At 62.4% G+C, this 23,610-nt stretch overlaps 1 protein-coding gene across 2 annotated transcripts in view; it reads right to left on the reverse strand.

The window, feature by feature from the left end:
* Positions 1-690: 690 nt before the first annotated feature.
* Positions 691-23,610, reverse strand: part of LOC101950302 (sodium/potassium-transporting ATPase subunit alpha-2) — a 30,613-nt gene continuing 7,693 nt past the window's right edge. Inside the window, exons 2-23 of one of the 2 annotated variants that reach the window (XM_005293763.5) lie at positions 23,310-23,414; positions 21,847-21,906; positions 20,735-20,938; positions 18,859-18,972; positions 17,293-17,427; positions 16,225-16,342; positions 15,175-15,443; positions 14,816-15,014; positions 13,114-13,223; positions 11,295-11,429; positions 10,238-10,427; positions 9,876-10,051; positions 9,169-9,305; positions 8,938-9,088; positions 7,670-7,838; positions 6,987-7,141; positions 5,089-5,212; positions 4,137-4,282; positions 3,838-3,968; positions 3,025-3,126; positions 2,440-2,531; positions 691-2,003 (exon numbers count right to left, since the gene is read on the reverse strand). In XM_005293763.5, coding sequence (XP_005293820.1) covers positions 1,975-2,003; positions 2,440-2,531; positions 3,025-3,126; positions 3,838-3,968; positions 4,137-4,282; positions 5,089-5,212; positions 6,987-7,141; positions 7,670-7,838; positions 8,938-9,088; positions 9,169-9,305; positions 9,876-10,051; positions 10,238-10,427; positions 11,295-11,429; positions 13,114-13,223; positions 14,816-15,014; positions 15,175-15,443; positions 16,225-16,342; positions 17,293-17,427; positions 18,859-18,972; positions 20,735-20,938; positions 21,847-21,906; positions 23,310-23,414 — 3,051 coding nt within the window. In that variant the 3' untranslated portion in view covers positions 691-1,974. Of the gene's footprint in view, positions 2,004-2,439; positions 2,532-3,024; positions 3,127-3,837; positions 3,969-4,136; positions 4,283-5,088; positions 5,213-6,986; positions 7,142-7,669; positions 7,839-8,937; positions 9,089-9,168; positions 9,306-9,875; positions 10,052-10,237; positions 10,428-11,294; positions 11,430-13,113; positions 13,224-14,815; positions 15,015-15,174; positions 15,444-16,224; positions 16,343-17,292; positions 17,428-18,858; positions 18,973-20,734; positions 20,939-21,846; positions 21,907-23,309; positions 23,415-23,610 lie in introns of those variants that run through there. The other variant, XM_042843375.2, reaches the window with a different exon arrangement.

Raw genomic sequence — 23,610 nt, forward strand, 5'->3', positions numbered from 1 at the left:
AGACCTACCTACAGTTTTCCTACAGAAAAAGAATTCAGGGTCCAGATCATATGTGATCGAGACCGACAGTTCAGCAGCAATCATCCGCATTTACAGTTTGCTCCTCAGAAAGAACAATCAACAGCGCAAACTCTGCAGATGGCAGATGCAGAACGAGAAGGAGCCAGTCCAAACCAACCAGAGCCAGTCGTAACTAATGGACAGCCAGATGACCAAGTTGCTACGTGTTCAGTTCTGTAATTAGGAAACCAGCACGATTCAGAGACACTCAACAGCCTGATCCGTACTGAACTTCAAAGAGAGCGTGGCAGGATAACTATGGTAAATGGTGGGAATGTAGAACTTAAAGAGGGAGAGGTAATGGAATGTTAAACTGTATTATACTGTTCAGCCACTAGGTAGCGCTATGTGTACAACACTGTATTGTAACAGGCCTCAGCCATGCCTGGCGGAGGAAACTGAGCACAACTGGGGTGAGCAGCTCTGAGGCTAGGCCAGCTCTGGTACCAAGGAATACGACACGCTCGTGCTGCCCTCGAGAGGCTCAGGGGCGAGGGCAGGACGTGCTCCCCGTTAGCCCAGAGGCAGAGGTGATGGAGCCAGAGGCCACGTTCCACGTTCTAGTCCCTCCTTCCCAAGCAGACTTGTCGCTGTGACTGGGCGTGGAGCTGAAGGAACTCTGAGGCAGGAAGGGGTTAAATTATTTTTATTGCACATCTTCGACATACGAGGAGCCTGCTTGTGGGGGCTCCTCTGCCCCTCCACCTCCAGCCCAGGGAAGTGACCAGACCCCCTGGACCCTCCCTAACCCACCTGGGCCAGTGATCAGATGCCCTGTCCTCTCCCCTCTGCCCAGGGCAGTGACCAGACCCCCGCATCCCCACCAGGGCAGTGACCAGACCCCCTGCCCCTCTACCCCCACCCAGGGCAGTGTTGCCCCAGCAAACAACCCCCCAGCACCAGTATAGTGTGGGGGGCGGGGATCTGCTCACAGCCATGGGGAGCTCCTACATGCCAGGCCTGGGGGTAGAGTGACCACCTTTTCAAAAGGGAAAAGTGGGACACATGCAGGAGCCCCGCCCCCCTCTTTGGCTCCACCCCCTGCTCTTCCTCTTCCCCCCTCAAGGCCCTGCCCCATGGCCAGGCCAGAAGCCAGAGCCAGGCTGTGGTAAGAGCCACCCAGGGAGGCCAGGCTGCGGTAGGGAGCCCCAGAGCCTCCACCTGCCCTGAGTGGGGGGCTGGGGTGCTTGACAGCATCCTGTGTCCCTGCCCCCTGGTGTGTGCCGCCCAGGGCAGGTGCAGGGTCTGGGGCTGCCCACAGCGGCCTGGGCTCCTTGGGTGGTTCTTACTATGGTCCAGGTCCAGCTCCAGCTTCCAGCCTGGCCAGGGGGCGAGACCTTGGAGGGGAGAGGAGGAGCAGGGGTGGGGTCTTGTGGCAATGGTGGGGCTAAGGTCTACCTCAGTCCCAGACCGGGGCTTGAACTCTGTATTTCGGGACTGTCCTGCCTGCTTCAGGACGGGTGGTCACCCTACCTGGGGGTGCCTTTCATCCTCACACCAGGGGCCCTAGGGTGCCCCCCCCACACACAAACACTCACTCCCTCTTTCTCTGGCCAAGGGCTGCTGGCTCCACAGAGCCCGGCTGGGACCCACCAGAGCTTGGCTGCCCTCTCTCCCCCATAGGCCCGTCCAGGGTCTCTGTGTCATCAAGCCAGCTCCCCTCCCCACATGGAAATCAGCAGGGGCCAATTGGGGTCAAGCCTGCTCTGCCTACCGCCCCGCCTAGCTACCAGGGCAGGGATCCGGGGTCTCGTCCCCTCGTCCCGGCAGGGTTAGTGCCTACGCGTTAGATCTACACAGGGCAGCGTGTGCTGCTGATGTCCCCCCCCCCATTCTGCTCTAAGGTTTGCGGTGGTGCCAGGCGGCCTCGGCGGAGCAGCGACGTGGAGAGAGGAGCCGCCTGGCTGGCCCAGCTCAGTAATACGTCTCCTTCTCCACCCAGCCTGGGGAAGGAAGGGAGAGAAGCTCGTCAGTGCCAGCAAACGGGGGAGCAGGCAGAGACGGAGCCCCCGGCTCCAGGGGGTGCGCCTGGCTTGGGGGTGGCGGTGCCAGGGCAGGGTGAGAGGTACAGTGGGTCAGACACAGGCCTGGGCTAGGGGGAGACATGACGTCCATTCCCTGCTCGGCACAGCCGCCCTCCAGAGCCAAGCGTCTCTGCCAGCAGGCAGTTCACGGGCCCCGATCCAACCCCAGGGCAGCAGGGCCTGTTGCCTTCCCCTCCCAGGCACCAGGTCGAACCCTGGCCCAGGGCAGTAGGGATAGAGGGAGCTGGGGAGCCCAATGGCAGAGTGGGAGTGGGGGCAGGGGGTGGGTGGGAGCGTGTGGCACTGCGGGGGGGGGGACGAGAGGGAAGGGGGCCCGTGGCAGGCAGGAGCTCACCACCAGGATAGCGCCGCAGGATCAGCTTCCGCACTTCATCGTACACAAAGATCAGCAGGCTGTACGGGAAGGCGCAGAACCACCAAGTGACCCTGTGGGAGGGCAGGGGGAGCGTTAGGGGCTGTGCCATGGGGGGATTCTGCGGGGGGGAGCCCTAGGGACTGCGCTGCCGGGGGGGGACCCTGTCGGGGGGAGCGCTAGGGACTGTGCTGCCGGGGGGACCCTTCCAGGGGGGAGCCCTAGGGACTGCGCAGCCGGGGTGACCCGGAAGTGTGTGGGGGGGGGAGCATTGGGGACCGTGCTTCTGGGGAGACCCTGCCGGGGGGAGTGCTAGGGACTGTGCCGCCGGGGGGGACCCTGCCGGGGGGAGCGCTAGGGACTGCTCTGCCGGGGGGACTCTGAAGCGCAGGGGGGGGAGCATTGGGGACCGTGCTGCTGGGGAGACCCTGTGGGGGTGGAGGCTGGATTGCGCCACCCGGTGCCCGTGCTGGGGAAAGGGAGCCAGGCCGAGGCATGCGAGGGGGACAGCAGCTCCCTGCTATCTGTGCCCTTCGGGGCCCTGCCCCATGGCCGCGTGTCACTCACTTGAGCGGGTACATCCGCAGCGCCACCCCCATGCCAGGGCAGTAGGACAGGAAGGCGGCCAAGGCCGTCTCTTCGAGGAGACCGAAAATCAGAATTTTGTTCCTGGAGGGGAGAAGAACACAACACAGGAAATGCAGGAGGGGGGGAAGGATGGGCAACAACCTGAGCCCCCCCTCCCCCTCCCCCTGGCCTCAGCCTGTGGCAGCCCACAGGGAGGTGCGAGGAGTCCTAGGGACAGAGGGCTTTGGGTCGGGGGTTGGGGTGGGGGTGGTTCGGTGTCTACTGAAGGGAGCTGTGCAAAGCCAGTTGGGATCCGGAATTTGCCCACCCAGGAGGCGCGAGCAGAACTGCTGGTTTATGGCTCATCTGAGCAATGGACCGGCCAGCAGCACAGCGCCCCCTAGTGCCACGCTGGGGCCAGCACTGCCTGCAAGCAGGGAGCCCCCTACTGAGCCCCCCACTCCACTCTCTGCAACACACCTCCGCTTGGGGCACTGGGCCCAGCACTGGCTCAGACGGGAGAGCCCCCCTTCCTGAGCTTCCCACCCCACACCCTGCAGCACAGCACCCCCCAGCACTGCCCCAGGGCACTGGCATCAGCACTGGCTTGGCGGGGACAGCCCCCCCCTCGCTGAACCTCTCATTCCACTTCCTGCAGCACAGCTCCCTCTGGGGCACTGGGCCCAGCGTCCCCTGCTGAGTCCACCACCCTGTGGTATGGCCAAACCTCCCCTCCCCTGTCACCACAGAAGTCCCGCAAGTCCTGTGTGAGCAGGAGGGTGCAGGACCGGGGGTGGGTGGGCTGAGACTCACTTCATGCCCTGCTGGAAGACGGAGTTCCTCCGGGTCTTGCAGATGATGAGGTCGGCCCACTGCACCACCACGATGCTGGCGAAGAAGGCCGTGTGGCACGTGAACTCCACCACCTTGCGCTGCTCGTAGGTCTGCGGGGACAGGGATGGGACACTGGGCACAAGGGAGGGCAGCTGGCTCCGGGCCCCTCAGTCAGTCCCCTGTCCCCCAGCTGCAAGGGGGGCTGATGGGAGCTCTGCGAATGCTGACACGGGAGAAGTGGGGCCCCGCCTGCCCCCCACCCCCGGCTCCGCACTCACCCACTCCTGCCCGTAGCTGTCCTCCAGGTCATTTTTGGAGCGGTCGTCCCAGTCCAGGCGGATGCCCAGCAGGGTGGACGGCAGGAACCCGTTCTCCGCCAAGATCACAAAGTAGGTGAAAAACCCGCCCAGGGCCTGGATCATACCTGGGGGGGATGGCAGGGTAGGGGGGAAGGGCCACCGAGAGAGAGAGGAGCAGAGACCCATAAATGCTCCTTCCTTCCTGGTTGTCCAGTACCAGTCCAAACTGCAAAGGAGCCATGGCTCTCCACGGACCCGCCCAGCACTCCGGCCACGTGGCACGGCCCATTGGCGCTGCATGCCGGCTCCCTCCCAAGTGGGGCTCAGCTGACGGGCCAGAGCCCTGCGCAGGCTGGGTCGGCTGCAAGGACAAGGCCCTCGCCCCCAGGAGCCTCCTGTGCTGCAGACCGTTACCCCAGCAGAGCTGTGTGTCTCACCTGGATGGTGCCACCTCCAGCAGCACAGCGCCCCCTGCTGCCACGCTGGGGTACTGGTCAGTGCTAACCGCTTCTGCTCCCCGCTGCACAGCGCCCCCTGCTGCTATGCTGGAGTACTGGTCAGTGCTAACCGCCTCTGCTCCCCGCTGCACAGTGCCCCCTGCTGCCACGCTGGGGTACTGGTCAGTGCTAACCACCTCTGCTTCCCGCAGCACAGCGCCCCCTGCTGCCACGCTGGGGTACTGGTCAGTGCTAACCGCCTCTGCTCCCTGCAGCGCAGCGCCCCCTGCTGCCACGCTGGGACACTGGTCAGTGCCACTCGCTGCAGCACAGCGCCCCCTGCTGCCATGCTGGGATACCAGGTTCAGCACTAACTCGGGGGAGGGCACCCTCTATTGAACCACCAGCATGACTTTCTGCAGCCCCTAGGCTGGGGGTCTCAGTCCAGGGCTGCAGCCGCAGGTTGAGCAGACAGTGCCCACAGCCCCACTCACCGATCTGCCCGTAGGCCATGCTGATGAGTCGCTCATTCACCAGCTTGTCCGTCTTGGGGTTCCGCGGCTGCCTCTTCATGATGTCGCTTTCTGCGGCTTCGTAGGCCAGGGAGATAGCAGGGACCTGGTGGGGCACGAGGGGCCGGTCGTGAATGGGGCTGGGGTCCAGGGACTCCTACTCAACAGAGATAGGAAACCCCTTCCTCCCGTGGCATCTCGAGGGAGGGACTCAGGGCTCAGATCCAGGCTAAGCTCCTTGTCAGGTTCCAGGCTCCAGCTCTCTGGGGACGGAGAACCCTCAGTGGGCGCATCCCCTGGGTGGGATTGTCTGGTGCCACAGCGAGGGCATCTCCAGCCCGGTGTGAACTGCCCATAACGATGCACCCAGGGAGGAAATGAGTCCATGGCCCCAGAGACTGTGTGACTTGGAAAGGTCGCCCGAGAGTCAGCCTCCGTTCTCCTGGGCTTACTGCAACCCCCTTGTCCTCTGGCACCCACCCCACCTCCGCTCTCCCTGCTTGGGGTCTGCAGGGTCTCCATCCCTCCAACCCCCACTGACCAGTCTGTCCATCCCTCCCTCCCTCCTTCCATCTATCCACTGACCTGCCTGTCCATCCCTCCAACCCCCACTGACCTGCATGTCCATCCCTCCAGCCCCCACTGATCTGCCTGTCCATCCCTCCAACCCCGCACTGATCTGCCTGTCCTTCCCTCCAACCCCTCTTCCATCTATCCACTGACTAGCCTGTCCTTCCCTCCAACCCCCACTGATCTGCCTGTCCTTCCCTCCAACCCCCACTGATCTGCCTGTCCTTCCCTCCAGCCTCCACTGACGTGTCTGTCCTTCCCTCCAACCCCCACTGACCTGCTTGTCCATCCCTCCCCCCTCCCTCCACTGACCTGCCTGTCCATCCCTCCCACCCCACTGACCTGTCTTTCCATCCATCCCTCTCTCCATCCACCCACTGACTTGCCAGTCCATCCCTTCTTCCCCCTCCCACTGACCCGCTTGTCCATCCCTCCCTCCCCTTCCCACTGACCGGCCTGTCCATTCCTCTCTCCATCCACTGACCTGCCTTTCCCTCCCTCCCTCCGCCACTGACCTGCCTGTCCATCCCTCCCCTCCATCCACTGACCTGCCTTTCCCTCCCTCCCTCCACCCATTGACTGACTTGCCCATCCCCCCCCCCACATCCATCTAGTGTATGGGTTATTCAGCTTGGGTTGCCCCCATTGAGACCGTCTGAGACATGGGGGGAGGGGAATGATTTTGCCCAGCAGAGCCAGGCCCTACCTGGCCATGTGGCACCAGCATGCTGCAGCCCAATGGGGGGGCTGGGAGGGGAGGGCTGTGCTGTGGGACTTTCATGCCATGACACTGAGCACAAACCGTAGTGCAGCCAGTCTGGGATTGGTGCTACCAGCTGAAACCACTCTCTTCCCGCCACAGCAGCCCAGGGCTGGGGCCTGGGACGCAGGGAGCGGGGCTGGCTGGAGCCCAGGGAGGGCAAAGCCCACCACGCCACGCAAACCAAGCCAGGCTTGAATCCTCACTGCTTCCATCCCTGTGCCAGGAGGAGGAGGAGCCGTTGGCCTTGCTGCCTGCAGGGCCCAATCCCCTGACCCGGCCCCTTGGGTCCCCAGCGGACCTGGCAGCCGGCTGCACCTAGTTCGCCCTGGTGCCCTTGAGGGACTCGGTGCCCTGAGCCATGGGCAAGAGAAGGGGCATCCTCAGGGTGCAGCTGTGGCCAAGGCTAAGGGCAGAGGTGCAGCAACTCCTGTTATTGCCACCCTCTGCCCCGGGGCACTGTTCTCCTCCCCCACCCCGCTCTCATTCACCCCTCCCCAACTTCCAATATCATCCCCCGTCCCATCACACCCCTGCTCCCTTCCCCCACCATGTCGGTGCCCAGGTCGATGCAGAGGATGGTGACGGTGCCCAGGGGCAGCGGGATATTGATGATGATGAAGAGCAGGAAGGGGGTGATCTCGGGGATGTTGCTGGTCAGCGTGTAGGCGATGGATTTCTTGAGGTTATCGAAGATCAGGCGGCCTGGCAGGAGAAAGCACAGGGAGAAGGAGAGTAGCGGGGCAGAGGGGAGGTGGGCAGAGGACGAAGGCGGCACTGGGGGGCGGATCGGGGGGGGGGAGGCCGTGTTGCTGCCTTTGGCAAGGCCTGGCACAATCAGGGCAGCGGCAACATCAGCTTCCTCCACTCTCAGCCTGCCGGGTGCCAGCCGGGCCCAGAGACAGCGGCACCGGGCCAGGCTCCAAGCCCAGCAGCACCAGTCTACTCCGGCGCGGGCCGGCACACGGCTTGCTGCAGCCAGCTCGGGGAGCTTTGGGCACCCATCAGGGCTCTGTGGTTGGAGGACTGCCCCACGGCAAGGCAGCAGGGGGCTGATCTGAGGCGGGGGCTGGGCTGGGCGAGCCAGTGCCAGGCCCACGTCCTTGGGTGCCCTGGATCCTGGAGCCTGCCTGGTGCTTGGCTGATGTCCGGGTCACAAATTGGCTGGGTTTGAGGGAGCAGGGTTTGAAGTGCTGCCCGCCTCCCCGCCCCCACACCAGCCCAGGCACCCACCTTCTTCCACCCCTGTCACGATGGAGGCGAAGTTGTCGTCCAGCAAGATCATGTCGGCCGCCTGCTTGGAGACGTCGGAGCCGGCGATGCCCATGGCGATGCCGATGTCGGCCTTCTTCAGGGCAGGCGAGTCGTTCACTCCATCCCCTGTCACGGCCACGATGGCCCCCTAAGGAGGGAGAGGCAGGATCAGCACCCGGAGGGGCAGTGCCAGCCCTCCAGCTGGGGGCTGGGCAGGGTGGGAGACCCCCAAGGGGAGGGCGCTGTGGGGGTGACTAAAGAAGGGGCACTGGCTCCACTGCACAATCGTGCTGTGGGGGCGCAGTGGGGCTGGAGGGGACGTACACCCCCAATCCTGACCAGGTCCCTCCTGCCCGGATAGCACTGATGTTTGGCCCAAACATGGCACAGGTCACTGCATTCACCCTGGGACTGTCACCCGGTCCCTGCCACACATCGCAGGGCTTGGGGGTGGGCGGGGGGGGAGGCTCCTGCCTCCTCCCCCCCCCCCCAGAGATGGGGCTGGTGACTGAGTCCTTGAGACACAGGGGGCTACATAGATTGGGAGTGAAAGAAAGGCTAGAGGGAACAGGACTCCTGGGTTCTATTTCTTACTCTGGATGGGGAGTGGGGTCTAGAGGTTACAGCAGTGGGGAGCTGAGAGCCAGGGCTCCTGGGTTATAGTCCTGGCTTGGATGGGGAGTGGAGTTTAGTGGTTAGAGCAGGGCGGTTGGGAGGCAGGACTCCTGGGTTCTATCCCCAGCTTTGGGAGTGGGGTGGGGTCTAGTGGCTAGAACAATTACTCCCCTTTTTATGTCCTTGGGGCTCTGCGCAAGGGGAGGGGATGGCCCCAGTGAGCCTGGCTCTGAGCTCGCCGGTCAGGAGCTGGACTGCACGGCGGCCGTCTGGAGGAGAGTGGAGCTGCCCGGATGGCACCGAGCCTTTGCGCCAGTTGGGTGCGGCTCAACCCATGGACACATGAGTGCTGTGGTAGCCATGGCAATTCCCCTGGTGGTCACTAACCCACAGTGCCCGGCTCTATTAGAAGCAGGGCAGGGCGGCAGGTTTCGGAAGGGCAGGGACCTCTCACAGCCAGCCGTTCAGAGCGACCCAGGCTGACAGCCGTCCCTGGGGGCGTGCAGCCTGGAGGGCACTGGCCTAGGCCTCCCCAGTGGGGCAGTTAGGGGCAGGTGTGTGGGTCAGGCTGGCCAGCAGGGGGCAGGCTGGGTGCTCAGGGCAGGGATCCCCCACAGGGCGCAGGTTCTCACCTGCCTCTGGCAGCCCTCCACGATGATGAGCTTCTGCTGCGGGGAGGTGCGGGCAAAGACAATCTCTGTGTGGTTCTTGAGGATCTCGTCCAGCTTCTCCGGAGTCATGTCCTTGAGGTCAGAGCCATGTACCACACAGGCCTTGGCTTCCCTGCGGGGCGAGAGCAGCGTCAGGGCTGGCCAGCTCCCCACAGCCTGGCCAGGGGGCCCTGGGAGCCAGGGCCGGCTTACCTGGGGTTGACCTGGGTAACGGGGATGTTGAGCCGGGCCGCGATGTCCTCCACCGTCTCGTTGCCCTCGGAGATGATGCCCACGCCCTTGGCGATGGCCTTGGCGGTGATGGGGTGGTCGCCGGTCACCATGATCACCTGGGGGTGGAGCCAGGCAGCAGTCAGGGCATGGACACTGATGGGCAGGGTCCAGTGCCCTGGCAATGGAGCTGGGAGCCAGGACTCCTGGATTCTGTTCCCAGCTCTGGGAGGGGTAGGGACTAGTGATTAGAGCAGGGTAGCTGGGAGCCAGGACTCCTGGGTTCTGTTCCCAGCTCTGGGAGAGAAGCGAGGTCTAGTTTTTAGACTGGGGATGGTGGCTGGAAGTCAGGACTCCTAAACACAGCGGGGAGTGAGGTCTAGTGGTTTAAGCCAGCACTGGGAGGAGTGGTTAGAGCAGGGTGGCTGGGAGTCAGGACTCCTAGATGCAGCAGGGAGTGTGATCTAGTGGTTAAAGTAGGAGCCAGGACTCCTGGGTTCTGCTCCTGACAACGCAGTGTCTGGGCCAAGGCATCATGCCTGCTGGGTTTCGCACAGGGTCCCTGGCTTTGTATCCAGCGAGGCAGCGAGCATTGCTGACTGTCTGCACGGCCCCACCTATGCTCTGCCCTCAGCCTGGAGTATGGGCTCGCCTGACTGGGCGGTGAGATCTCTGCCCAACGGCCTTACCTTAATCCCTGCGCTCCGGCACTTGCCCACCGCATCCGGCACAGCCGCCCGGGGCGGGTCGATCATGGACATGAGCCCCACAAAGCACAGGCCGGTGGTGGGGAAGTTGACCTCGTCCGCGTCAAACTTGAACCCCCGGGGAAACTTGTCTTGGGGCAGGTTGAGGTGGCAGAAGCCTGGGAGAGCCGAGAGTGCCAGCGTGAGCCGCGGCCAGACCACCCCCCCACCGAGCACAATCATCCCTGCCCTGTTGGTGCTCACAATCCCCCGTGCGCGCGCACACACACACGGTGTTCGCTCGTTCATAGTCTCCCCCCATGTGTCCTCTCGGCCCTTCCCCCCCAGTGCCCGGGTGCCCTCACCCAGCACTCGCTCCCCAAGCCCGCCCAGCTCGAGGTAGGCGTTCTGGAAGGCATCTCTCATCTCCTCATCCAGGAGCAGCTCCTGGCCCTGCGCCAGGATGGTGGAGCAGCGGTCGAGGATGCGCTCCGGCGCGCCCTTCATCACCAGCAAGTAGCCCTCAGGATTGTCCTCACGCTCGTGGATGGAGAGCTGGAACACAACGGGGAGCCGGCTAGGGGGAGCCACGCTGGGAGGACGGGGCTCACCTCCCTCCAGCGCTGCACCCTGAGTCGCCTGCCGCTCGCCCCATGGCTGGCCCAGGACCTTTTCCTCTGTCTCTCTAGGCCCTCCCATCCTTTTGCCCCCAACTCACCTGCTCTCCTCCCCATCCCATCCCAGTGCCTCTCCTCCCCGCCCTCTGCCCTGGGCCGCTCTCCCTGCACACGCAGCCTGAGCAGGCCTGGGGCTCCCTGGCTCCCTCCAGCTCCTCCCGGCCCTGTGTCTGGGGGCGCAGCAGGCTGCGGCTGGGAGCTGGTCGCTGGCCAGAGCGCAGCATCCTGTCTATGCCCAACTATTATCCATGGGGATTGAACCTGCTGAATGAATATTGACAACAGCCAAGATCAGCCGGCTCAGCTGGGGACTGTGGCTGCTGGGGGGCTGGGAGCCAAGTGGCCAGCGCCCCACTGAGCAGCGGGGGGCTGAGGACGCTGTGGGGTTGGGAGCTCAGTGGCCAGCACGCCATTGAGAAGCTGGGGGCTGAGGATGCTGTGGGGCTGGGAGCTCAGTGGCCAGCACCCCATTGAGAAGCTGGGGGCTGAGGACGCTGTGGGGCAGCTGGGAGCCGAGCGGCCAGCACCCCACTGCATGGCTGCCCCCCAAGGGGCACAACTTTCCCGTAGACTCATTGCATTCCCACACTTATCCCCAATGCCATCTCCAAGCCACAGCCCGATTCCCTCCCCGTCGCACACTGACCCCCCCAGCCCCACGTCTGTTCCTGATCTGTGCCCATATCAACCCAGCTTGTGCCCCTCTGAGCCCCGGGCCCATGCTCCGGCCCCAGCCCCAGCCCACCTGGTACTTGTTGGTGGAGTTGAAGGGAATCTCTGTCACTTTGGGGTTCTTGTCCCGCATCTTCTTGACCGAGCCGCAGGAGAGCTGGATGCACTTGAGCAGGGCCGACTCGGAGGCGTCGCCCGCTGTGTCCCGCTGCCGAGGGGAGAGGGGCCGTCAGTGTGGGGCAAGAGCAGCCCAGAGGGAGCACTGCTGAGCAGACTGGTGGGGTGAAGGGATGAGAAGTGCAGCTGGGGTCACAGCCAATGGGAGGGCAGTCATGACCATAGCCCATGGATGGGGTGTGGTAGCGGAGCCCTGGCCAATAGGAGGGAAGGTGTGGCTGGGGTCATGGCCAATAGGAGGGGAGGCAGGATGAGGCCATGCCCAATAGAATAGGAGGCATGGCAGAGACCAATGGATGTGGAAGTGGGGCAAGGCTATGGCCAATGTGTGAGGAGGTTGGGTGGGGCCATGGCCAATGAGAGGGGAGGCATGGTGTGGCCAATCGATGGTGTAAGGTAGGGGCACTGGCCAATGGGAGGGGAGGTATGGCTGTGGCCAGTGGCTGCAGAGACAGGGCGAGGCTATGGCCAATGGGTCAGGAGGCAAGGTGGGGCCATGGTCAATGTGAGGCAGGGGAGCCATGGCCGGGGTAGTGGGTCCCGGGCCAATGGGAGGGGAGGTGTGGCTGGGTGATGGCCAATGGGAGGGGAGGTATGGCTGGGTGATGGCCAATGGGAGGGGGGTGCGACTGTGTGGCAATGGTCAATGGGAGGGGAGGTGTAGCATGTACCCCACTATAACAAAGTTTGGGGACATCTGATCTAAAATATGCAGGAAACCTGTGGGCCCAGTGCTCTGATCCAGGAGCCAGGGACACTGATCTACATGGGTCTGATCCAACACGGCCGGGGGATAAAGGACTAGCTGGCTTCATGGCTCTGATGCTGGGTGGCAGAGTCAGGGACATGGGGAGACACAGGCCACAGCTCTGTCCTACTGAGGCAGAGAAGGGGTTATCGGCTCGCTGGGCATTGCTCTGATCTGGAGCAGCAGGCGGATGGGCCGTGGGGCTCGCTGGGCATTGCTCTGATCTGGAGCAGCAGGCGGATGGGCCATGGGGCTCGCTGGGCATTGCTCTGATCTAGCACGGCTGGCGGACGGGCTATGGGGCTCACTAGGCAATGCTCTGATCTGGCGGACGGGCCATGGGGCTCGCTGGGAATTGCTCTGGGCTGGCGGGGCTGGCGGACGGGCCGTGGGGCTCGCTGGGCAATGCTCTGATCTGGCGGGGCTGGCGGACGGGCTATGGGGCTCCCTGGCCATTGCTCTGAGGCTGACAATCCTGCCAAGGCAGGGAACAACCCAGCCACGTGCTATGGGTCAGACTGAACAGCCCCTGGCTCTGGGATCCGGCCCTAGGAAAGCACGCTCCCATGCGCTGCTCTCTCCCCAGGCTGGCCCTGCGGCCAAGGGGGAGCTGCACAGGTCCGTGTGCTCTGAGGCCAGCTCCCCGGTGGGGGGTCCGGGCCGGACAGAGCTCTGGCAGCATGGCAGACGATGGGGGCGGTCCAAGCCCCCCGGGCAGTCTGAGCCCATCTGGCTGTGGGAAGCCAAGATCCCATCTCAGTGCAGCTCCTCACGGCCCCCTCCTCGATCTCACGTGGTGCCCCAGGCAGGGATCAGAGCAGCGTGAAGGATGGGGGAGACAAGGGGAGACCTGCAGAGCCCATATCTCCTGGAGAGTCTGGTGCGCTCAGTGCTGGGGCCCATCTCGCTTGGGGGAGCCGTGCAGGGAGCCCGGGAGCGAGGGGTGGGGTCCAGGAACCCAGCTTGCCTTGGAGATGGAGACGTTCTCTTGGCCTGGCTTGAAGACGGCTCGATTGCACAGGCCGGCGATGCGGGCCAGGGCCGCCCAGGTGGGCGAGCGCTTATCGAAGGTTGCACCTGGCAGGAGACACACCAGTCAGCCACATGACCCCATCCAGCCCCCGACCATAGGACCGGAGCAGCGAGCCGAGCCCCACTGCCTGGCTGCAGCAGTGTCATGTACAGCGCCCCCTGCTGGCCGAGGCTGGGACTAGAGCAGCCAGAACTCCCCCCAAGCCAGTACTACTGCCCTGCCCCCCACAGTGTCCCCTGCTGGCAGAGGCTGGGACTGGAGTAGCCAGGAACTCCCCGCACAGCCAGTGCTCCTGCCCCGCCATCTACAGCACCCCCTGCCAGGAGAGGCCTGGATGGAGTAGCCAGGATCTATCCTACAATCTCTAATCCAGCAGAGCCTTTTGGGAGGTGCCCAGGTCTCCAAACCAGAGCCTCCCAAAGTCAGGTCCCATGGGATTGAACCGAGACAGAGGCAAACAAGGGAAAGAAGAGCCAGGAATTCGGGAGAGGAACGTGGAACACGGGTGCTGCGTGTGAGGCTTGCCACATCCACCCTGCAGGCACTGCCATGCTACCCTCTGCCCAGGGCACATTCTGGGACTCAGCACAGCTGACCCTGCAGTGCCACAGGTTCGCCCCTGTACCCCCACCTCAGCCCTGCCCTGAAGCAGCACCAGGGGTTAGACAGACGCAGGTGGGGGGAGGCAAGGATGGCTGGGGCGGGGAGATGCACAAGATGATGAGTTAGGGGTGGCTAGATGGTGCGGGTAGAGTGGAGGTGGTGTCAGGGGGCACAGATGGGGTGGCGGGAGGCACAAGGTGCATGGGTGTAGGGTACAAGCGGCCATGGCACGTGGGTGTTGATGACAGGGGGTGAGGGCACGGGTGAGAGGGACAGTGGTGGAGGGTGCAAGCAGTGGTGGTAGTGGGGGACATGGGTAGAGATGGGTGGTGATGGCACACAATGGCGGGTGGTATGTGAGAGCACAGGTGGAGTTGGCATGGGGCATAGGTAGGGATGGGGGGTGAGGGCACACGCAGTGGAGGAGTGTGACAAAGTGGGAATATTTTGTAGTATTTATATGAGTCCTGTTTGTGCCTCAGTCTCCCCTATATGACGCATTGTTACCCAGTGTGTGGAAAAAGACAGTTCGCTCACAGGGCAGGCTAACGCTATGTCTACACTACACACCTTACAGCTGCACCACTGTCAGGTCTCCCATGTAGCCGCTCTGTGCCGATGGGAGAGAGCGCTCCTGCCTGCATAATTTAACCACCCGCAAACAGCAGCAGTAGCTATGGCTGTCCACACCGGTGCTTTTGTCAGTGAAACTTACATCGGTCAGTGGTGTGGTTTTTTCACACCCTGACTGACAAAAGTTTTACCAACGACAGTGCTGGCGTAAACGTAGACTTAGGTGGTGGTGATAGTGGCAGGGGTGCGGGCGGTGGTGGCAGTCCCAGGGTTGCAGGCAGAAGGACATAGTGGTGTTGGGGGGGAGTGTAAGTGGCGGGGGTGTGGGCAGGGACGCTAGGGTGGTGATGGCATTGGTGAAGGGCAAGGGGGTGGTGGAGTGGTGATGGCACAGATGGCGGGGGGCACAGGCAGCGCGGGTGGGGGGAGCAGGCGGCAGGTAGCAGCGACAACCTCTCACCGGACTGGTCCTCGGTGGTGTCAGCCTCGTGGATCTGGTTGTCGAACCACATGTGGGCGACCGTCATGCGGTTCTGGGTCAGGGTGCCCGTCTTGTCTGAGCAGATGGTGGAGGTGGAGCCCAGCGTCTCCACCGCCTCCAGGTTCTTCACCAGGCAGTTCTTGCGCGCCATGCGCTTGGCGGTGAGGGTCAGACACACCTGCGGGCCGGAGGGGCGGGGGTCAGAGCAGGTATGGGGGGGGGCAGGATTTGCACCTGGCACTGCCAGTGTGGTCAGACCGCCCTGCGCTGGCTGAGCCAGGGGGCCTGGCCAGACACCCAGCCCCGCCCTTGGGCAGTGCAGGAGCGGAACCTGTTACCGTGACGGTTGCCAGGAGCCCCTCCGGGACGTTGGCGACGATGATGCCGATGAGGAAGATGACGGCCTCCAGCCAGGTGTAGCCGAGGATGAGGGAGAGGATGAAGAAGGAGAGGCCCAGGAAGACGGCCACCCCGGTGATGAGCTGGATGAAGTGCTCGATCTCCATGGCGATGGGGGTGCGGCCCACCTCCAGCCCCGAAGCCAGCGAGGCGATGCGGCCCATCACTGTGCGGTCCCCAGTTGAGATGACGATGCCCCGGGCAGTGCCTAGTGCGGTGGGGGGAGGGGAGACAGGTATTTCAAGTACTCTGTGGGGAAGACTAGAACTGGGGTGAGCGGTCCGGGGCTGGGAGGGGGCTCAGGAGCAGCTCCGGTAAAGGATGGATTGAGGGACCCCAACAATGTAGCAACTCCCCCGTGCACTGCTTGTCTTGCCTTTGTCCCTCCCCTGCCTGGTGGCTATTCTGTGCAATGAGCTTGTGGGGTGGTCTCAGCCCATCCCACCAGGCTGGCCCCTTATTGGCAGCATCAGGACTGGACGAGGCCCCTCACTGTTAGCAGGCAAGCGCGTGCCACCCATTGGGTAGGGGATGGGCCTGGCGGGGGTTGAGGCCTGGCTTGTCTCTGGGGTTAGGCCCTTCTCTGAGCAATGGGGCCCCCCCAGCCTCCAGGGCTCTCCATTCAGCACAGCATTCCCTCTGGCCCGTCTCTCAGCACAGCAGTCTGTGTGCCAGGGCCAGACCTTCCTGGCATCACGGCCCGGTCACCTGCCTGGGCACCCTCACTGGCACTGTCTCTGCAATTCTGGGGTTAGGCTGCCCTGGGGGTAATAACCCTTCTCATTTCCCCCCAGTCTGGCCATTTCAACTCCCCTTTGCTCAGTTCCGCCCCCCCTCCCGACTCCTCATCACCCCCCACACACGCACATACGGATTTCAGGGCTCCATAACCACCCCAGGCTAAGTGCCGGGGGGGCACGTGGGACAGCCCTGCAGATCCAGGGACGGGCCGTAAATTGAGTGGCCCGGCAGCCCCCTCCCCCCTTCACCTTCCACACAGTTGGTGGAGAAGAAGCAGATGTTGCGGGTCTCCAGGGGGTTCTCGTGGGTGAACTCGGGGGAGCGGGTCTGTGGCTCCGACTCGCCCGTCAGGGAGGAGTTATCTACCTGCCAAGGCAACGGGAGGCCGGTCAGGGGCTTCGGGGCCCAAGAGAGACAGAGACGGGAGGAACAGACAGACAGCACGGGGGCAATCTGCCTCAGTCATTATCAGTCCCCTGCCCTGTTACTGGCATCAGCCCATAAGCCCCGATTCTGCCCTAATAGACAGATGGACAAACCCCCCTGCTCTTGGGGCTCCCATGTCCCACCCCTGCAGTGCCCCCCAACCTCAGCACTAGTTCACATGGGGCCTTCTGCACAGAGCATGGGCTGCTGGCAAGCTCCCTTATCCCACGCAGCTCACTTGGGGGAGGGGCGTGGGGGGGGGAGCATGTGGACACGCGAATTTAGGGATGGAAGGGGGGGAGGGGGTTCAGCAGCTGGTGGGGGGACGGTTGGATCTGGGGTGCTTATCATTGCGGGGCAGGGGAGGGATTAGGGCCTTTATCAGAGAGGGCTGGGGGGTTTCCGAGGGCTCCAGGGTTTGGGCTGGCAGTGGGGGATACAGGGATGCTGCAGCCAGGCATACCGGGACAGCCCGGCTTCCACTTTCACCCCATCCCTGCAGGGGAGCCCAGGGTTCACATGGGACCTGGAGATTCGGCCGGGACGAGACCCTGCGACCTCCCCCCAGACTGTCCTGACACAGCCTGCTGCCCATGGGGATCGGACAGGAGCCAGGGCCCGCCTACATGCCCCCCAGTATGGGGATCCCTACAGAGTCCAAGGGGTGGGCTGCAGCGGCCCTTCCAATATCCCCCTATATGGCCCTGTGGGTAAATCTCATAGGGCCACGAGAGCAGCAAGACCTCATAAGCCTTTTTGTGTAAGATCGACAAAGCAGGGTCCATCTGTCCAGTCAGTCTGCACTGATTGCCCTATAGCGGCCATGCCTCCCTCTCCTCTAGCCTATGGAGCCCCCACGCCAGCCCAGGACACAGCCCCGCCATCCTCACCTTGCAGCCGTGGGAGGAGATGATGCGCAGATCAGCAGGGACCCGGTCTCCCCCCTTCACCTCCACCAGGTCTCCCACCACCACGTTCTCGGCGTTGATCTGGATCTTCTCGCCCTCTCGGATCACCAGGGCTTGCTGCCCAACGCAACCAGAAGGAGAGGTAAAGGCAAGAGCACTGCGCCCGGCTCCCGCACCCCTGGAGTCCCCTGTAACGCCCCAGCCTGCTGTGCACCGCTGACCCCCATCTGATCCGATGGGTCCCAGCCCTGGGTGGGGAGCCCTGCAGGACGGCCCTGCCAGTGGAAGCTGTGAGCAAAGCTGCAAGTGCATGTGGTTTACCTTGCATGTCCTGAGCCCACCCCCACCCTTTTCCAGGGCTTGGCCTGCTGCTGGGCTCAGGTGAAACTCCCAGTGGAGTTCTGGACTCTCACAGTGCGTGGGGGTCACAGCTGCGCCCCCTCGTCCAGCCAGCAGAGGGAAGTGCTGCCCACCCATCACTGCAGCTGCTTCTCTGTCCCCACCACCCCAATGCCTGCCCCGTGGGCTCTCCTGCCGCCGGCCAGGCAAGGCATGGCACAGGCCTGATTCTGATCTCTCTCCACTTCAGTGGGGTGACTCTATCAGCGGGAGAGTGGGATCCCAGCCCATCAATGCAGCGTTTCAGAGACTGGCTGGAAGGAGGAAGCACGGAGGCCTCAGAGGTTGGGACAAAGCCAAAAGCTAAGCACGGTTGCGTCCAAACTCAGAAATGGCCCTGTGGCTGCGCTGCCAGCTCAGGGAGGAGGGGGATCCCCCAGACGGGCTCGGGGATCCCTGGAGAGCCTCCAGCTCTGTGTTCTCTTCTCCCATTGCTCAGCGATGGGCCTGGGATATTTCTGCAACAGCAGCTCTTGCAACGCCATGCCCATGCCCCCGGAATCTGGGAACTCTGGGTCTAAAGACAGCTGCTACTGAGCTAAAAGGCCATTTCCCCATGGCTGTCGCGGGCTCATCAACTACTATTTGTGGCCCGGCCGCCACTAGAGGGAGCTCTGGAACCACACTGGCTGAGTTACCCGCCGCAAGGGACCAGCCGAGATCTTAACACCCTGAAACTGGACTTGGACCCACGTTTTCCAAATGGACCAAAATCCCAGACCCTGCCCCAAGCCTTTACAGGTGTCCCCAACCCAGATTCCACTTGTGCTGCTTGGGTCTGTCTCTCCTGTCAAGGAGATTTAGGATCAAAAGGGAGGCTCAGAGGGGAAAATTCTTCCCTCTACTGGATGGAATCAGAACTGCTTGTCTGTGTGACATAGGCCCTATATTGCTAGGAGTCAGTGAGGATCCTCCTCTAGCTCAGGAGGCTGGGCCTTAGGCACTGGAAGACCCAGGTTCTATCCCCCATGAAGTGGGCACTCCTTGGTAGCTGTGGGTTTGTTGCAATCAATGTTTTGTAGCTTGGCCATGATCCTTCCAGCCTGAGCTGCCTTTATTCAGATGGTCAGTCTCCTCCCTTCGTTGGTGCTCCTTCCCGTGCCACGTGGTGCCAGCAGGGTGCAAAGGATGAGAGAGGGGAGCTCCTACCTGTGGTACCATGTTTTTGAAGGAATCCATAATCTTGGAGCTCTTGGCTTCCTGGTAGTAGGAGAAGCAGCCGGTGACTATGACCACAGCAGCTAACACCACGCCCAGGTACAGCTGGGGAGAGGAGGAGACTGTTCAGACATAGGGGATTCCTTCACCCACTGCCGCAATGCAGCCACCCCTGGGGTGGGACATGGCAGCTGCTTAACAGACGCATAGTGATGCTGCCCAGCAGTTTAGGACAGGAAGTGACAAATATCTGACCCTGTGAGAAGAAGTAGGTAATTACTGGAGATGGAGTTGGGCCGGGGCCCAGGGGCTAACACCCCGACTGGGATGAAAAGTTGGTTCCTTATCGATCACAAGTAGTTGGGACTTGGGCTGGTGTCTCACCCCGGCTCCACAGGGAGAGTGCCCCTTACTGGACAGAGCGCCCCCTAGCACCGCACAGGAGCGGTGGGGCCAGCACTGACAGTGAAGGGAGAGCACCCCCTCCTGAGCCCCCTCCTCGCTCCCTGCAGCACTTGCAGGTCTCCCGGGCGAGACCAGCCTCAGGGTGGGACAGCTGCCCCGCTCCTGTTACTACAGATCTTATTTAGGAAGCAGGGCTGAGTTATTGGGAACCTGCCTTCAGTGCAGGGAGACAGTGAACCGTTCCTCACCCATCCCCCAATGCTGGGAGTGTCCAGGTGGGACCAGTTCAGCCCCGGCTCTGCCTGCCTCGGCCAGTAGATGCTGCTCACTTGGTCTGGATTGAGTTTGGTGAATCAAAGCCCAGAGCTGACCGAACTGATGAGACCCCTGGAGCCTGCGCCCAGGCCGGATTCTCACAAATCTCTGGGAGGCTGGGATGAGACTCTACGGCCCTGCCATGCAAAACCAGGTCACACCCCTTGGATAAGACCAAGCTCCCCTCAAGTTCAGGCCAGAGAGTCCCCCCTGAATTTCCCCCCCCCCAATTTCTCTCCCTCGCGGCTTTAGGGGAAGGACGGAAGCAGGAGAGTTTCAATGAGGTTCCATTTAGAGGTTTGTTCAACTAGGGTTACCATATTTCATGCCTCCAAATGGAGGACACTCCATGGGCCCCGGCCCCGCCCCCAGCCCCGCCCACACCCCAACTCCGCCCCTTCCCCAAAGTCTCCGCCCCCTCCCCTGCTTCCCGCGAATATTTAATTCGCGGGAAGCCTGTAGCAGGTAAGGGGGAGTGTGGGGGGAGGAGGCGCGGCCCAGGCTGGCCCCCCGGCAGCTCCAGCCTGGGTCGGCTCGGGCCCTGGGGTGCCGGCCCCGGCCGACCACCCCCGGCCCGCCCAGCACTGCCGGCCCCCGGCGGCCCCGCGGACCCCCCGGCTCCCGGCCCTGCACCGGCCCGCGGACCCCGCGGCCCAGCGGACCCTCCCGGCCCCGCGGGCCCGGCCCGGCTCCCGCCCCGCGGCCCAGCGGACCCTCCCGGCCCCGCGGGCCCGGCCCGGCTCCCGCCCCGCGGCCCAGCGGACCCCCCGGCCCAGCGGACCCCGCGGCCCAGCGGACCCCCCCGGCTCCCGGCCCAGCGGACCCCGCGGCCCAGCGGACCCCCTGGCTCCCGGCCCCGCGACCCCGGCCCGGCCCCACACCGGCCCCGGCCAAAGAGGCCCCGGCCGAGCCCTCCCGATTTTCCCGGACATGCCCGGCTTTTGGGGATTTCCCCCCGGACGGGGATTTGAGCCCCCAAAAGCCGGACATGTCCGGGAAAATCCGGACGTATGGTAACCCTAGTTCAACACCCAGAAACTCCAGGTGTGGAGTGGAGAATCCAGCTGAACCCAGCCCTGGGACGCAGGCCAGAATGACTTGGTTCCCCCCGCCCCGTGTCTGATCTGCTCCGGGTCATGTAGCTCACGTTGTCGTTGGCCGGCTCGTCCTCCATCACGGCCTGGATGCTGTAGGCCAGGAAGCAGAGGATGGCGCCAATCCACAGCAGGATGGAGAAGCCCCCGAATAGCTGGCGGCAGAACTTGACCCACTCGGGGGTGGTCGGGGGGGGCGTGAGGGCGTTGGGGCCATCCTGTGCCAGGATCTCGGCTGCGCGGGTGTTGGTCAGACCCTGCCCAGGCAGAGGGGGGTCGGAGGGATGGCAGGGGAGCGAAGGAGCGACACAGAACCCAGAGAACGACAAAACGGGAGGGCAGGAGGAAGGGACAGAGAGAAAGAGCCAGTTACGTGCTACCAGGGTTCGAAGCACCTAAAGGCCGGAGGAGCCCCCGTATCTCTGGCATTTCACACTGTTGGCCCCTCCCGCACCAGACCCAGTGCACTCAGCGGCTGGCGAAGGGAACGGAGCCGCTGCCCACGGCTCCCCCCCCACACACACAATTACAGAGCCCTGGACGTCCAGTTCTCCTGAATCCCCCACTGCCCGGTGCAACCAGGCTTGGGGGGGGGGCTCCCCGAGGGAAGCCCCTCCCTCACCCTGCCAAACCACCCACACTGCAGGGGAAGGGGCTTCATCTTCCCCAGGGGGCCGTTGGGGCTTCTGGGTGGGGAATCCCTCCCCCACTGGGGCTTCTGCGGGGACCCTTCCCTGTATTTTGAGCACCAGGTGAATGGAATGGCCCGGACGCTGCACAGGACCTGCACCCAGGAGCCTGGGAATCAGGGAGGAGTGAGGGCAAATTCTCCCAAGATCTGGCAGGGGGTTGAGGTCAGATGGTGGTGCGGGGGGGGGAAGCAGGAGGGTACCTGCGATAGCTGATGCTGCAGCAATTGTCATTGGGCAGTGGTGTGGAGCAGGATGGCAGCCCAGCCTGGGAAGTGGAAAGCAGGGAGCGAGGGGCGATGGGGTGGGGAGATGAGAGGGGAGGGGAGGATGAGAGGGGAGGGGGAATGGTAGGGAGGGGGCAAGAGGGGAGTGGCGGGTGATGGGGAGGGAGGGTGGGGGGGAGATAAGTGGTGGGGCGAGGGCACTGTGGAGGAGGGGCACCAACCCACAGACACTGACATGTCCTGACTTACCCTGGACAGATCCACCTGGTATTTCCTGCCCAATTCATCCAGGGACAGCCTGTGATCGTCCTGCCAGGGGAGAGGTGGGGGAAGGTCACAGACTAGCAAGAGACCGGAATGTCCTGGGAACAGAACCAGATCCAAAGGGGCCCATCCGGCAGAGCGCTGGCCCATCAGGGCCTGCTGCCCATGACCTCCTGGGGTGGTTTTTCAACCAGTTATGCACCAACCTTATAGTAGCTCCATCTAGCTTGTATTTTCCCTAGTTTGTTTATGAGGAGGTCATGCAAGACAGTATCAAAAGCCTTACTAAAGTCAAGATATCAGAGGGGTAGCCGTGTTAGTCTGGATCTGTAAAAGCAGCAAAGAGTCCTGTGGCACCTTATAGACTGACAGACGTATTGGAGCATGAGCTTTCGTGGGTGAATACCCACTTCATCCGACAAAGTCCGATAAAGTCTATAAGGTGCCACACGACTCTTTGCTGCTTTTAAAGTCAAGATATACCACATCTACTGCTTAACCAAGAAAATCCCCCACTTCGTCACACCCCCATAACCACAAGGCATGTTACCCTGTCAAAGAAAGCTGTTAGGTTGGTTTGATACAATTTGTTTTTGACAAATCCATGCTGACTGTTACTTATCACCTTATTGTCTTCTAGGTGTTTGCAAACTGATTGCTTAATTATTTGCTCCATTATCTTTCCGGGTACTGAAGTTAAACTGACTGGTCCGTGATTCCCCGAGTTGTCCTTATTCCCCTCTTTATAGATTGGCACTATATTTGCCCTTTTCCAGTCCTCTAGAATCTCTCCGTCTTCCATGACTTTTCACAGATAATTGCTAATGGCTCAGATATCTCCTCAATCAGCTCCTTGAGTATTCTAGGATGCATTTCATCAGGCCCTGGTGACTTGAAGACATCTAACTTGTCTAAGTAATTTTTAACTTGTTCTTTCCCTATTTTAGCCTCTGATGCTACCTCATTTTCACTGGCATTCACCATGTTAGATGTCCAATCACTACTAGCCTTTTTGGTGAAAACTAAAACAAAAAAGTCATTAAACACTTCTGCCATTTCTACATTTCCAGTTATTGTTTCCCCCCCCTCATTGAGTATCAGGCCTACCCTGTCCTTGGTCTTCCTCTTGCTTCTTATTTATTGTGTAGAATCTATCCACCCATCCACCTGTACCACCCATCTATCCAGCAGCCAGCCACCTGCACATCCATCCATGCATCCTTCCACCTGCAGTTTCTGTCTCCTATCCCCTTGGTGTCTGACACTAGTGCTGATCACAGGGGTGACCAGCGAGATCTAGCAAGGATGGGGGGAAGCAACCTCACAGTCCCATAAGCATGGGGGGGTGACCTGCCTTGGGGGGGGGGGACAGGTCAAGGTCCCTCCCGCACCAGGCATTGGCAGTCTGGCCCCCCCAGCAGTGCCCATGGGGTGAAGCGGATCCTTACCAGGTTCACCTCCTTCTTCAGCTCGTCCAACTCTTTCTCCTTCTGCTTCTTCTTGCCACCGCCATTCTCGGAGGTGGTTGCCGCCGGCGAATACTCCCGCCCAACCTGCCGTGGGGGGAAGGGGGAAGAAAGAGGGGTAGTGTTACCTCAGTGAGCAGGGGACTCCAGAAGCCACACAAACCCACAGGGAGGAGAGAGACGCAGGTAGGAGGAGCACCCCAACCCACGGCAGCCATGCAGCACGAAGGTCACGACCAGGCAGGGAGCCCAGGACTGGCTGGCCCCGTGGCCACCCCCTGGA

Source organism: Chrysemys picta, chromosome 20 (genome assembly GCF_011386835.1).
Source record: "Chrysemys picta bellii isolate R12L10 chromosome 20, ASM1138683v2, whole genome shotgun sequence".
NCBI lineage: Eukaryota > Metazoa > Chordata > Testudines > Emydidae > Chrysemys > Chrysemys picta.